General features: G+C 48.4%; 2 protein-coding genes across 2 annotated transcripts; one reads left to right on the plus strand and one right to left on the minus strand.

Annotated features, from left to right (window-relative positions):
* Positions 1-1,876: 1,876 nt before the first annotated feature.
* Positions 1,877-7,693, plus strand: LOC135401526 (glycoprotein 3-alpha-L-fucosyltransferase A-like). The gene is made up of 3 exons (XM_064633981.1): positions 1,877-2,014; positions 2,104-3,354; positions 5,995-7,693. The coding sequence occupies exon 2, from the start codon at positions 2,199-2,201 to the stop codon at positions 3,351-3,353; it is 1,155 nt and encodes a 384-aa protein (XP_064490051.1). The 5' UTR covers positions 1,877-2,014; positions 2,104-2,198; the 3' UTR covers position 3,354; positions 5,995-7,693.
* Positions 4,078-12,327, minus strand: LOC135401525 (neprilysin-11-like). The gene is made up of 5 exons (XM_064633980.1): positions 12,018-12,327; positions 11,332-11,778; positions 9,781-10,081; positions 5,963-7,106; positions 4,078-4,868 (listed from the first exon to the last, which is right to left on the minus strand). The coding sequence occupies exons 1-5, from the start codon at positions 12,160-12,162 to the stop codon at positions 4,305-4,307; spliced, it is 2,601 nt and encodes an 866-aa protein (XP_064490050.1). The 5' UTR covers positions 12,163-12,327; the 3' UTR covers positions 4,078-4,304.
* Between the last annotated feature and the right edge of the window lie 231 nt (positions 12,328-12,558).

Genomic DNA, 12,558 nt, shown 5'->3' on the forward strand with positions numbered 1-12,558 from the left:
TACCACTCGTGGCAGAGAGTGAGGTAGCAGGTAGAAATTTGCAACCTGTTAGACACAACATATGCAACAAATATTGCCCCCTAAAAGGTGTAACTGCTCCACTTTTTTTTTTCTGAGAGTGTGGGCCTACCGGAGTCTCGAAAAGTGTAAAAACAGTTTGAGTTTCGCAACAGTTTATAAGTGAGACTAGACAGTTCCTTGAAGAGAAGGTACCAAAGTGCAGTGTCTGTGGCCGGCACACGCACCTGCCACTGCTTTGAACCAGTGATCCCATTGGAGGCTTATGTGCTTATGTCGTCCACGTTAGTAGCTTCCCTCGGCTAATTCTCGTTGTTTACGTCGTGAACTGAAGATACCGTTCATTATCGTTATTAGAGAGTTTTAGGAAACCGTTGATAACGTGGCTTGCGTCGAACCGTATCAACCGGAACCAAGCATTGGACAAGATTCTGAGTCACACACGACTGCGATTAGTTCCGATAGGCACGATAACCTTACCAACGATGTACTAAAACTGCCTATTATTTGGAGTTGGCGCGCTTCAAACGCCACGTGGCAGCACGTGAAAACTGTTCCGCTAGGCTGTGATTTCAAAGAAACGACACGACTGGTCATCACACGAAAGCTCGTGACGGATCACAACGAATCACATACATGCAATTATCGCGTACGGAATAACGAATAGTTAAGCATCGCGCCCCTGGTGCATCTTTCATGGGCTGCCGTGGAGAGCATAAGAGCGTATAGTTACGGTATAGTTACGGTATAAAAACATAAAACTTCATAAAAACATATACTTTGTTGTTAAAACTTGCTCCTTGTGTTCCTTGGGCATGAAACTTACTTCCAACTTTGACTGCACGTACTTCTTTCTGCGCTCCACCATTTTTGTTATCTCAGGTTAAAGTTGCCGTATTTTCGCCAAAGTGACATCTTCGTGTATTTTTTTTTCTTCTCCTATTATTGTGTTTAGCCTCACAACGAAACGTTTGAGGGGTGAACGAAAAGGGGTGGTCAGGGGCTAATCCCAGTAACTTTAAACAGACACTTAGGGACAACTGTTTTGCGATGGCAGCTAAAACATTTATTTTAGTGGTTTTCCCCAAGTAATGAATCAGCATGAATTTTTATAACAAAATCGAGGAGGGTCAAGAGTCACCTCTGGGGACGCTTGGAATGGAATGACCCAATTCGGCGACTCGCTATCTAGTGAGAGACATCGGAAGCACTTCGTATAAGAATTAAAAAAAACTCCGTTGGAGTTACGCCAAGATTCTACAAGGTTGATGTCATTTCGTTGCATTACACAATCGTTTGTAGCTCGGATGGGGGCGCACAGATTGACTTCATATGCACATACTGGTATATTCGCGCATTTAACAGCATGGGCCAAGTCATTCATGGAAATGCTGAGTAAAATACGGCCAAGAATGGAACCCTGATGAACCGTGGTGAGAGGCAGTATTCGGTAGAGACAGGCAACTTAGCACACGAAGTTTTTACGTTGAATTTAGATAGTCTCGGAAGAACACAGGGGCTCACCAACACAACACCACCATTTTATTTTATAGAGATCGACGCATTTTCTGCGGCACAGAATTAACGGCCTTCGTAGAATCAAATAGTGATCTTGTCCACCCCCGGAGACAATGGAAGCAGTAGCGTCATTATTAGGGTATGCGTCACCGGCATTGGGAGCCCTTTGCGTAAGAACTGAAGCACAAGTACCATACCGAAACACATCGTCTGATACAAGCAACCTCTATTTAAATATATATATATATATATAAGACACTTTTGTTCCTCAGCGGGGCTTTGTTGTCACGACGGATAGCGTTTCAGTTGGAGTGGAGGTTCCAAAGTACGAAATGATACGTAGTGCTCGATAAACGGAGACGCTGTGCGATCTCGCAAGGGGTGGAGTGTGCGTGTTGGCGTTGGACATGGGCACAACCGATGTCAACGTGGAGCAATGTCGTGGGAATCCTGCGATGCGCAAGGTTCCTGGTGGATCGTAAGTGTTTCGCATATCTGCGGGGTACAAGAAGGGGGGGGGGGGGGGAGAGAAGCAGTATAACAACTGAAGCCTTTCATCCATTCCAGACGTTAGACGGCAGTTCTTCTGCCGCGTTTTGTCGTGATCTACTTCTCACAAGTTGACGCATGTGTTGGAGCCACGGACTGCTCGACACGGCGACATGGTTACCCAGAAGCTTGTGAGATACTTCTTTTGTGGCCTCATTGTCCTCAGCATTGCCGCCCCTGGATACTATTACCTTAGCACAGAAACATTGGATGGGCAATTAGCCGCCTTGACCAGACTAATTTCTCCTAGTACCCATAAACCGAAAACCGAAACCGAAATTAGTGAAGTCAACGCGCCACAATATCCCGTCGTGCTCATCTGGAACAGTTTCTACGGAGAGCCCGTTAATCCCTATTTTACCCAAGAGATGGCTGACAAGTGCGTTCATCGCTGCATTTTCACCCGTGATCGCTCCACGGCTCCCCGGAGCGCCGCCATCGTTTTTCACAATCGCGACTTCAGTTCGAAGCAGATTCCACGGAGACTCAGTGAGAAGCAGATTTGGGTGCTTTATGGGATGGAGTCACCCGTCTACACGCCGAACGAGAGTGTTGCGCTGAACGGCCTCATCAACTGGACGGTGACCTATCGACGTGACGCGGACGTTCCGTTTCCGTACGAGCACAGGCTCGTTAGGCTTAGCAGACACGACACCGTGGAACGGGCGCCGAATGTGACGAAGGACCGAATGGCAGCGTGGTTTGTGTCGCACTGCAACGCTCGCAGCGGCCGACAGCAATTCGTGGAGCAGCTCCAGAAAGTGATCGACGTCGACATCTACGGTGCGTGCGGGAAGCATGAATGTTCTCCATCCCGAAGCCCCGCCTGTTATCAGATGCTGGCGAAGAAATACTATTTCTATCTCTCTCTCGAGAATTCCCTGTGTCGCGACTACGTCACGGAGAAGTTCTACAATGTACTCGCCTACGATATAGTGCCCGTGGTCATGGGGTACGCCAACTATTCCACCTTCTCTCCACCCGGATCGTTTATCGACGCGCTGTCCTTCGCTTCGCCTCAGGACCTGGGAAAGTACCTGTGGAACACTGTGCACGTCTGGAAGAACTACAGTTCCCACTTCGATTGGAAGCGGCGGTACAAGGCTGTGCGTGAAACGCACCAGGCCGCGTGCGGACTTTGCGAGAAGATTTATAGAAATAATTCTAGCCCTAAGGTTTACTCGGACATACGAAAGTGGTGGTTCGATGAAGGAGATTGTTGGACGTGGAAACCGAAGAATGGAACGGAGAACCAGAGCCGTCAGTAGGGTAAGCGGCACCCTGTGTGTCACCCCCCCGGCTGCCCACCGATCCTCACTCTCCGCGCAGTCCTTTAGCCCCAAAATGTGCCTCCCCCACGCTTCTGCGAATGCTATGCGACACTAACGCCGCCAAAGAGGGTAGTAGTAGTAGTAGTAGTAGTCGCGTCCTATCCCTTTCGTGTCAGGGTGGGCTTTGGCACTTCGCCTTCACAGGAGTCCATGGAACCAAGTCCAGGAACCATGCGGTTCCCTACATGGTTAATAGATGGCGCCAGTATGGCTGCTCTGGCCGGCTATGCATTGGCGCGCGCCGACCGTGTATCGCCGGACATTGCCGCTAGGATACGACGCGATTGTGAAAAAAAGTCCATTGGATTTCGTCAAACCCTCAAAGTCAAGTGGAGTCTTCTGCGTGGCGTCCGACAGAGGGCATGTGTTTGCGATGCCTCGCAGCGCGAGACAGAATGACATTGAAAGACAGTGTCAGACCAATAAAAACGCTTCGAAACCTGACTCCCGCGCAGTATCTGCGCAGTATGTTTAGAGATCAGAACCGGTTCATTTTTTTCAGAAGTTTAACGTAATTAAGAGAAGCTTAATTCATTCACTCTACAAATTTTACATGAAAGCCTTACAGTGCATTCGCCCTTATCCAACTCGTGACGCCAGAAAATGGGCAATTCCTTCTTTCTGCAGTATCACATCAGAAGTCAATCACTAAAACATAGTATCGATATATATTCAACAAACTTAAAAAAAAAAAAACTATTTCAACTATTTCATTCATTTGTAACATACATTGCTTATATTTGTACCGACACCGCTGATTCTTTCTCTCCTCGTGTCTCTGTAAAAGTCCATACCAACTACCCTGCCTTTCCGTTCTATAGTTTATGGGAACCAAAAACCAGAGCCTGGTCCAACAAGCGTGTCACATTGCCACAAATGGCACATCGACTATCCACACTGCACATACTCCCGCGTCGTGCAATTGAAGGACTCCCGGAACTCTCGGATGACAGCCGCTGCATACTCGCAAGCCATCTCGTATGGAATCGTTGTTTTCCTGTCGGTACAGAATCTCAGACAGGATCGAATGAAAAACAGCTTATCTTCAGTGACGCTCGCAACGGGATGCAGCTGCCTAACAACCTTGTGAGCCGTTGCGATGCCCTTCACTATAGCTGCCAGCATTAGGGCATCATCGGTGCGTACTGCCAAGCTCCTGTTCCGCAGATTAACCTCGTGCTCGTTGTAGCACTCCAAGAGGGACCCCACGATGTGATCCCGCTCGTGCACGTGAACGTCCTTGTGGACCAAGAGAGCTGCCTGAATCATTCCCTCCGCCATGGTTGCGCCAAGGGTGGCCAGATTGAGAATATCGTTTTGGGAACCCACGTAGAACATGTCGGGGTTCAGAAGCGGTGTCGGAGTTACGATGGCCTTGTACTTTGGGACATAGCCCAGGGTACCTGATGACTGCCACAGGTTGTGTGGGTATTTCTCCGTAACGTCCCAGCCCTGTGCGCAAGAGAAAACACGTTTTACTATATACTTAGAAACAAGTGCGGTGTGACGATCAAACACATCAGCATCGCACAACACGCTCAATCATCGTTCAGGATGACAATTAAAGTTAAAGTCGAAGAGTCTTTCTCTAAGGAGCTCTTTGAATCATCACTACCCCTCATGGGACCCGATTGAGATGGCTGTCCCAGAGAGTATTACGCGATGAAGACTCATGAATGACGATGATATGATGGGCTAATGATAACAACAAAAAACGACGATCATGAAGAATCATGATGACAAAGAGGACGACCATTATACGAGTACCATGGATTATGCTGCGAAAACCTGCTTTTGGGGTAACAGTAATCGACTAGCAAAGGCTTGCTTTTTATATCAATTTCACTAGCTTTCCCGAAAAGTCGTCGTTACACAACTGGCTACACATCTGTCACGCAACTACAGTGAACCCTCGTTAATATGACCCCCGATAATACGACGTGCTCACTTTATGACCGTTTTTCTTGGGAACCGTTCCGCCGCCATGTAAATCCACCTCGTTAGTATGACGATCCGCTTCTCCGACTATGACCGAGATTTTTGTCACAAGCAGGGTCATACACAGGTATTATATTCTCGTTATTACAACCACGTCACATGACCCGCATAGTAGCCCCAGCGAGAGGCTACACACATACCTCAGGCAGAGGGCGACAAGTATTGAAGTAGGGCGCCAAGGTTTGGGATGACTCCTGATCTTGTTGACCTCGGAATTACTCATCGCGCTTTTCGGACTGCCAAAGCACAGTATATAGCGCTTAAAACAGCACTGACCACGAGACCAGGTCACACTGTGCTGCTGTTGTGCACCTAAGAATGGCCGGAACCAAGCGGTCTGAGGTCAGCGGATTGGGCGTTTCTCGTTAGTATGACAATTCGCTTTATGACCAAAATCTGCGGGAACGGTGGTGGTCATATTAACGAGGGTTCAATGTACATCAAACCGTTATTACGCCCTTGACGGCGCTTGTGAAAACTGATCTGTGGAACTACTTGCTCCTTCAGCGCTGCATCCAGATTTCGCTAATAAACTGTAAGCAACTTACCATGTACTGATATTGGGCTTCAATTTGTGCAGCTTGAGCGAGGACAACTGGAAAGCAGTCAGTGATGTTGACACCAGGACGGAGTTTCAGCCTCTCCGACGTCCCGACACCGTAGTACATGTGCTGGATTTCATAAACGGCATTCGCCATTACCCTACGTGCTTCGTCCGAAAGTTCCTCGTCATCTAAAAGCTTGAGGACAGCCTCCCTCAAGTAGAGGTACATCGTCGTCACCTCGCGCGTGGTGTCTCTATGCTGGAGATGTCTTGACAACCAGCTAGCGTATACCTTCTTGCCATAACGTGCAGTCTCCTGCAAGCACCGAGTCCTGATGCTCAAAAAATCTCCACCTCGCAACGCGTCCCTCTTGAACAGTTCGTACTTCAGTGTATGGGCGAGGAACAGGAACAAGTTGTATATGGACACCTGTGCAGCATCGTAAGAGCCAAGTACGCTTACGATGTCTTTGATCTCGGACCATCCCCGAACCCTAACCGAGAAATCTGAAGTGATGTTCTCCTTCGCGAACAACTGGACTACTCTCAACCAGGTCGCCAGCGGTACAGCAGTTTCATTTAGCTGCCGTACCTGGATGGTAGCATAAGGAGCTGGTTTGAACTTTTTGATGACGGCATCTACATCAGCACCAATTCTCTCGAGTATTCCCGTTCGCGCAAGTCTTTCAAGCTTGAAGTATCCCACGAGCATGCGAATGTACTCTTCAGTCGAGACGTCCACAGATGTCAGGACAGTGTTGAGGCTCGTGCCGAGGTTGATGTGGACGATATTGAGCTCCGCATATATGTCGAAGAAGAAGCGCCAAGCGAACTCTCTCATCGTACTGGCTGCTAGAAAAACCAGATCTTCGAGTGTCTTTACCGAATGCCAAGTTTTAGGGTCGATTCTAAAGTACTTGATGATGGATGTCACGGCACTCGACTCATTATCTGTCATGAAGTTGTAGCAGCTTTTGTAGTACACGGCCATATTGGATTCGGCATAATATATTGCGTTGACCATGTTAGATAAATTCATTAATTTCTCATGGACGCGCAGAGTGCTGTTTCGAAAAGTCTCTGACAGGTAGTCTCCTCGAAACCGACCTCGGCCTGGTTTGGTCTGTGCCCATCTGCCGCATACGTACCTGCGGATACGAAAAATCAATGCGTGTGCGCAGCCGGGTGTCGGGACTATACATGACATTGTCGGGTAAACATAAACAAGCCCGTGCCGCAACTTCCGGTGCCACGAAGACTTCCGGTTTCCTTCCGCGACTAAGGACGCTCGGAACCAGCCGCCTTGCAGAACTATATCTTTCGCTTCCCTGATTTCTTGAAAACTGAATGCGTACGCCTTTTTGTGGCAATTTGAATTGCCACAAATATCTATCTATCTAGAGAGATATTCACTGTATCTCTCTCCACAAATCAGAAGCGATAACTGTATCAATCGGCACAGTGGTTGGTGCAGAGCGTGTTTGCTGTGAAACCGGATGTTGTTTTGGCAGCAAACCGGAAGCGGTGAAAACGGCATGTATACGAATCGAACATAACAACACACACGCGGATATACATAGTATGTACATAATATATCCACGCATATAGTATGAAGCAGACCTCACTCTTACGACCGCAGATTCGAAGCTATTCCGAGTATATCATGTGTGGTTTTGAAGAAAAATCGCTTCGATTCGAAATTCAAATACAGTGAGATTGTCTCGCCTGTCTTTTTCCTCCGTGTCTCGTTCACTGTTATCGTGTACCAGCTCTTCTGCGACATTGCCCTTCTGACAAAATCTCATATCCGATTCGCACACAGATCACTTTAGCATTCGAATATTCGCACAGCCCTACACAAAAAAAACAACAAAAAAAAACAGAACTTCACCGCATAGCACGCTCTTAGCCAAGCACCATCCCGAATGATATCGTTCTGCCCCCCCGAAATGGTTAAAAACGGGAGGCCTACACTCTTAAAAACGAACTTCATCGCACAGCACGCTCCTAGCCAACCATCATCTTTAATTATATCGTTATATGCCCTGATTTGTTGCAAACGGGAGGCGTACGCCTTTTTTGTGACACTTATGCTATTCATAAGCGTCACAGAAAAGGCGTACGCCTCCCGTTTTCAACTGTAGCGCGATCCGAGGAGGGACAACCGGAAGCCTCGGAAGGTCAATCGAAAAGTGATTTATTCGCAGCGCACGGGGACAGTGCTAAGCCCGGTGCGCGGCGATGACGATGATGCTACACAACAAATCAGGCCAGATAACGATATCATTAAAGATGGTGGTTGACTAGGGGCGTGCTATGCGGTGAAGTTCATTATTAAGAGTGTACGGCCTTTTGGTGGCACTTATGCAGTTATGTTAATTGTCCCAAAAGGGGGTACTACGCCCCGCGTTTTCCATAAACCGAGAATAACGGTATCATTCTGTGCAATGGTTGGCTTTCACCGTGCTATGTAGTGAAGTTCTGTATTTTGTGTGTGTGTGTGTGTGTGTGTGTGTGTGTGAGTGTGTGTGTGTGTGTGTGTGTGCGTGTGCGTGTGCGTGCGTGCGTGCGTGCGCAGAAAGAGGGCGGCTCCGGGTGCCGCGGACTGTGGCGCTCCTGGACCATTATCTCGAATGGTATCGCTATCTGCCCTGATTTGTTGAAAACGGGAGGCATACGCCTTTTTCGTCACACTTATGCTCATAAGTGTCACAAAAAAGGCGTGAGAATGGTTGGTTAGGAGCGTCTTATGCGGTGAAGTTCATTTTTAACAGTGCGCGCTCCTACTATAGAAATCTTTTCTGTGGCTCGTATCAGAATTCTTCCCGCGCTATTCCCCCCCCTCTCCAGTTGGACTCACCGGCACCATAATTTTAATCTTAATCTTTTTCAGGATGCAGACAACCTGATCCTGACAGGCTGATCAGAAGACGGCCTAGAGGCGCTTTGCACACGCAGCGTGCGCACATCACGTAAACACGTAGGGCGCGCGCGCACACACACAAGCACGCGCGTTTAGCCAGGGGCTCCGGAGCAAGACAGAGTGGACGGAGCGTGCTCTGCATAATTTCCACAAAGATGGCGTACGCCCTCCATTTTCATCAAATCAGGGGAGAGAACGTTGCACTCAGGAAGATGTTCATAATTGTCACAAAAAAAGCGTACGCCCCCCGTTTTCAACAAATCAAGGCAGGTAACGATATCATTGGAGATGTTGGTTGGCTAGGAGCTTGCTATGCGGTGAAGTTCATGGCCAACGGCCCAACGGCCAACGGCTCAGCACGTGCTCTCCGCCCGCGAGTCGCGCGACAGCGCTGTAAAGCGAGCTTCACCTAAAGTACGCATGCGTTAGGTGAAGCCGACATGCGGACTTGATGACAGCGGTGCCTCTGACAGTGTACATTGACGAAATGTCGCTTCGGGAAATAGAAGCTGATGTCATCATGCAGAGCTGGAAGCGCGTTACGAAGGCATCGACAAATTTTTCCAGCTTACTAGGGCTTAGTAAAGTTTATTTTGAAGCGAATTTTTTTTTTCGGACTGCTCCATTATTAAGACTTTTGCGCGATCCCCGTCGAGTCCGAAAAATCGGACGGCGACTGTACTCCATTCCCTTGGAATATGGGTTTTGTTATGTAGGTCAAACGGGTCGTTGTTTGAATGACCGTCTACGGGAACACTTTTTGTGTTAGGTTAGGTGAAGCATCCTTATGTAGTAACGTTACCCGTGAGATGAACCCGAGAAGGTACTCACGTTATAAACAAGGCTCAGTTGTCCTATTCTGAAGCGAAATTTGTTAGTTCTGAATCTACGACTCTCACCTTTGAATATCCATGCAAGGGTCGACGCTGTAGTTGGCGACGGAGTCGATGAAGCTCGTTGCTTGCCTACACTCTTTGGACCTGCAGACATTCGGGCTCTCCCTTGGCACTTCCTTGCTTCCCGATACTAATGGAGAGCCAGTCCGTAGTAGAAAGCCGATGCCCACGCCCAACATTATTGTGAGTGCTACGACAAGCGGGAACAGTATGATGTTTCTGTGGACAGTTACTTTCTTTTCCTGCACAACCTCCGTCTTTCGCTTGAACGGCGACACAGACAGCTTCGGTCTTCGTGGTTTACCTGGCGACAACCCCACGAAGGTGTCCAGTTACCGAACAGATTATACATGGTTTTTCGAAACGACACTCACTCACTCATTAGCGTATGGCCAGAAAGAAATATTTCGGGAGGGTTTCTGCAGTAGCTTTACACGGGTTGAGATAATTTCACTTTCGTTTTGCCTCTCCCAAAAGCATTACCGTAAAAGGGTAAGATTTGGGAGTTGAACTCCCGGACATCTCCCTCTGGCTACGCCATTGCACCCACTTCTTGAGGAAGCACACATTACGACGTGATTTTTTTTAAACTGATCTCAGTTGTCTCGCGACGTAAACACCCAATTATTATTATTATTATTTAAACTAAGCACGCGAGTGATATATCGGTGCGATAACGCATCCGGAAGTTATCGCGCGTCGAATGTCCACACACTCAAAAAGGAGCACTTCACCGCATAACATGCTCAAGGTCAGCCAACATTCAAGGCCCGCTTGCACGAACGTTGAGGAACTTCCTCAGCGGAGTTCTCACTCTCAATGACTTCGGCAGTCCTTCGAGCACACGGTGCTGTCCAGCGCTGCTCTTCCGCGTATCACTGTCAAGTCAAGGATGGCATTGAGGAATTGAGCGACAGAGGCCTTCAGTTTGTCGCGCAGATCCTCAAGGAGGTTCCCCTCACCTTACTTTCCGAAAACGTACGGCCTCACTGAACGTTTTAATTACATTATGGCCGACATGATATCTGTCTATATTTCGCCTCCACGCAGTCGACAACCCCAGACCCCCAAGCGTCCACGTAGCCGGCACCTAAGGTCCGCCAAAGACAGAATATACTGAGTGCTGGTTGATCAGCATGCTGTGCGGTGAAGTTCTGCTTTTAGTGTGTAGCGGTTGTAGAATATGACGCCGACTGCTTTGCCGAATAGAGTCCCTATCCTTTCTCGGGCTGAATGACGAGCTGTAAATGTGGGCAAGGAGTCCAGCAGGTCATAACGGTGCCCCCAGTCTGCGCGGGTTTAACCCTGTGTGTCGGCGCGAATGTGATGATTATGGCTAAGTTCTTACAACAGTAAAGCGTAGCCATAAAAATATTTGGGAGGTGTTCAATGGAACCTTTACATGTGGGTGATAATTCTACCCTTTTTTTCCCTCTCCCGAATGCACCATCAAAGGTACGATGTGGTGGTGGTGGTGGTGGTGTTACCTCGAAACCCCTCTATGGCTATACGCCATCTTTCAAGGACGAAATAAATGACGGAGCTGCTACGTACTCGGTATGGGCATAACAACTTCAGGAGGCGGCTTCGGTTCAGAGTGCAACACATGTAGATGAGACAGGAGTCTTTTTTTGCCGAGCGCGATCCTGCTCATCTTGCGTTCAGGTGATGCACGCTTGGCCGTCATGTCTGCAGGCATCCAGATGGGAACGTGCGATACTGCGGGACTCGATCTCGCAGTGCTACTCTGCGGTACATCTGGAGCATATCTTATCCTCTTCTGTGGCTTCGGAGAATCACTGCCAGTGGGGCTTTTCGGTTGGATAGCCACGCCGGCGTTCGATGGTTCGGGAGTAGGGCTAACACTCGGGCTTTTTGGTGCATCTTTCCATGGTTCTGCTAAAGAAGAACTGGGAATGTTCTTCGGTGAAGTACTATCAGCGCTTTCTTTCTGTGCTTCTGGATTCTTGCTGGGAGTTATCGGCAGAGTTCCTTGTGGTTCTAGAAAAAGGAGGAGGACCGTAGGAAAGAGTTTTAATCAACCGCCGTCGCAACAGGCTCGTGGTACTGACTAGACCAGGTATATAAATTACAAAGTTAAGATAATAATTAAGAATTCCCCAAGGTCATAAACCGTTTCAGTCCTACTAAACGCGTCCCCTTTCAGCAGAGAATATATGGTACGGGACCTTCGCGAACGGGACCTACGAAGCGGGAAGTATATGTCCAAAGATACTTGCCACTTTTCCCAGCGCGTTCTGGAGAACGTCTCTTGCCCTGGAGCTTTGTCGACGTTGCAGAGACCGGGCCTGAAGAGCTCTTCACAGGTTTCTTTTTTTCCTGTTTCTGACGGGGATCCTTCTTGGGAGAGTTCTCGTCAGTCATTGTCTAGTCCACAACCGCCACTACCACGTCTGCCTGGGTTAGTGCTGAAGAGCGGTTCTTCTTCTTCTTCCACCACTAGGAACAGTGGCCAAGAGCGGTTCTGGTGAACTGGCAAGGAGCGGGTGCCATGCTGTTCCGTCTTCTTCTTCAGGGACAATGCCCGATACAAAACCAAAGAATTCCAAAATCGTAACAAGCGCCGGTTCTTCATCTCTTCTTCTTCGAATTTTACGCTCAGCCTCGTGCAGCGGTGTTCGAAGTGAAGGTGTCGTGCTGCTTTCGAACTTTCATGTGTTTAGTTTTATTTATTTAGTCGACACGTATATAAGAGATCGGAAAACGATGAATTCTCTCTCTCTCTCCCGCCTTGGTTTTATTATTTTTTCATCAGCCGAG

This window comes from Ornithodoros turicata, chromosome 7, assembly GCF_037126465.1.
Source record: "Ornithodoros turicata isolate Travis chromosome 7, ASM3712646v1, whole genome shotgun sequence".
Classification (NCBI taxonomy): Eukaryota; Metazoa; Arthropoda; class Arachnida; order Ixodida; family Argasidae; genus Ornithodoros; species Ornithodoros turicata.

What these genes read in the sequence shown, in the direction of transcription:
- LOC135401526 (XM_064633981.1), top strand. Translation starts at nt 2,199, where the DNA reads ATGGTTACCCAGAAGCTTGTGAGATACTTCTTTTGTGGCCTCATTGTC.
- LOC135401525 (XM_064633980.1), bottom strand. Translation starts at nt 12,162, where the DNA reads ATGACTGACGAGAACTCTCCCAAGAAGGATCCCCGTCAGAAACAGGAA. An exon ending in AGAACGCGCTGGGAAAAGTG is followed by an intron (nt 11,779 to 12,017) that starts GCAAGTATCTTT and finishes TCCTTTTTCTAG; the next exon opens with AACCACAAGGAACTCTGCCG. An exon ending in CCTTGCATGGATATTCAAAG is followed by an intron (nt 7,107 to 9,780) that starts GTGAGAGTCGTA and finishes TCGTATCCGCAG; the next exon opens with GTACGTATGCGGCAGATGGG.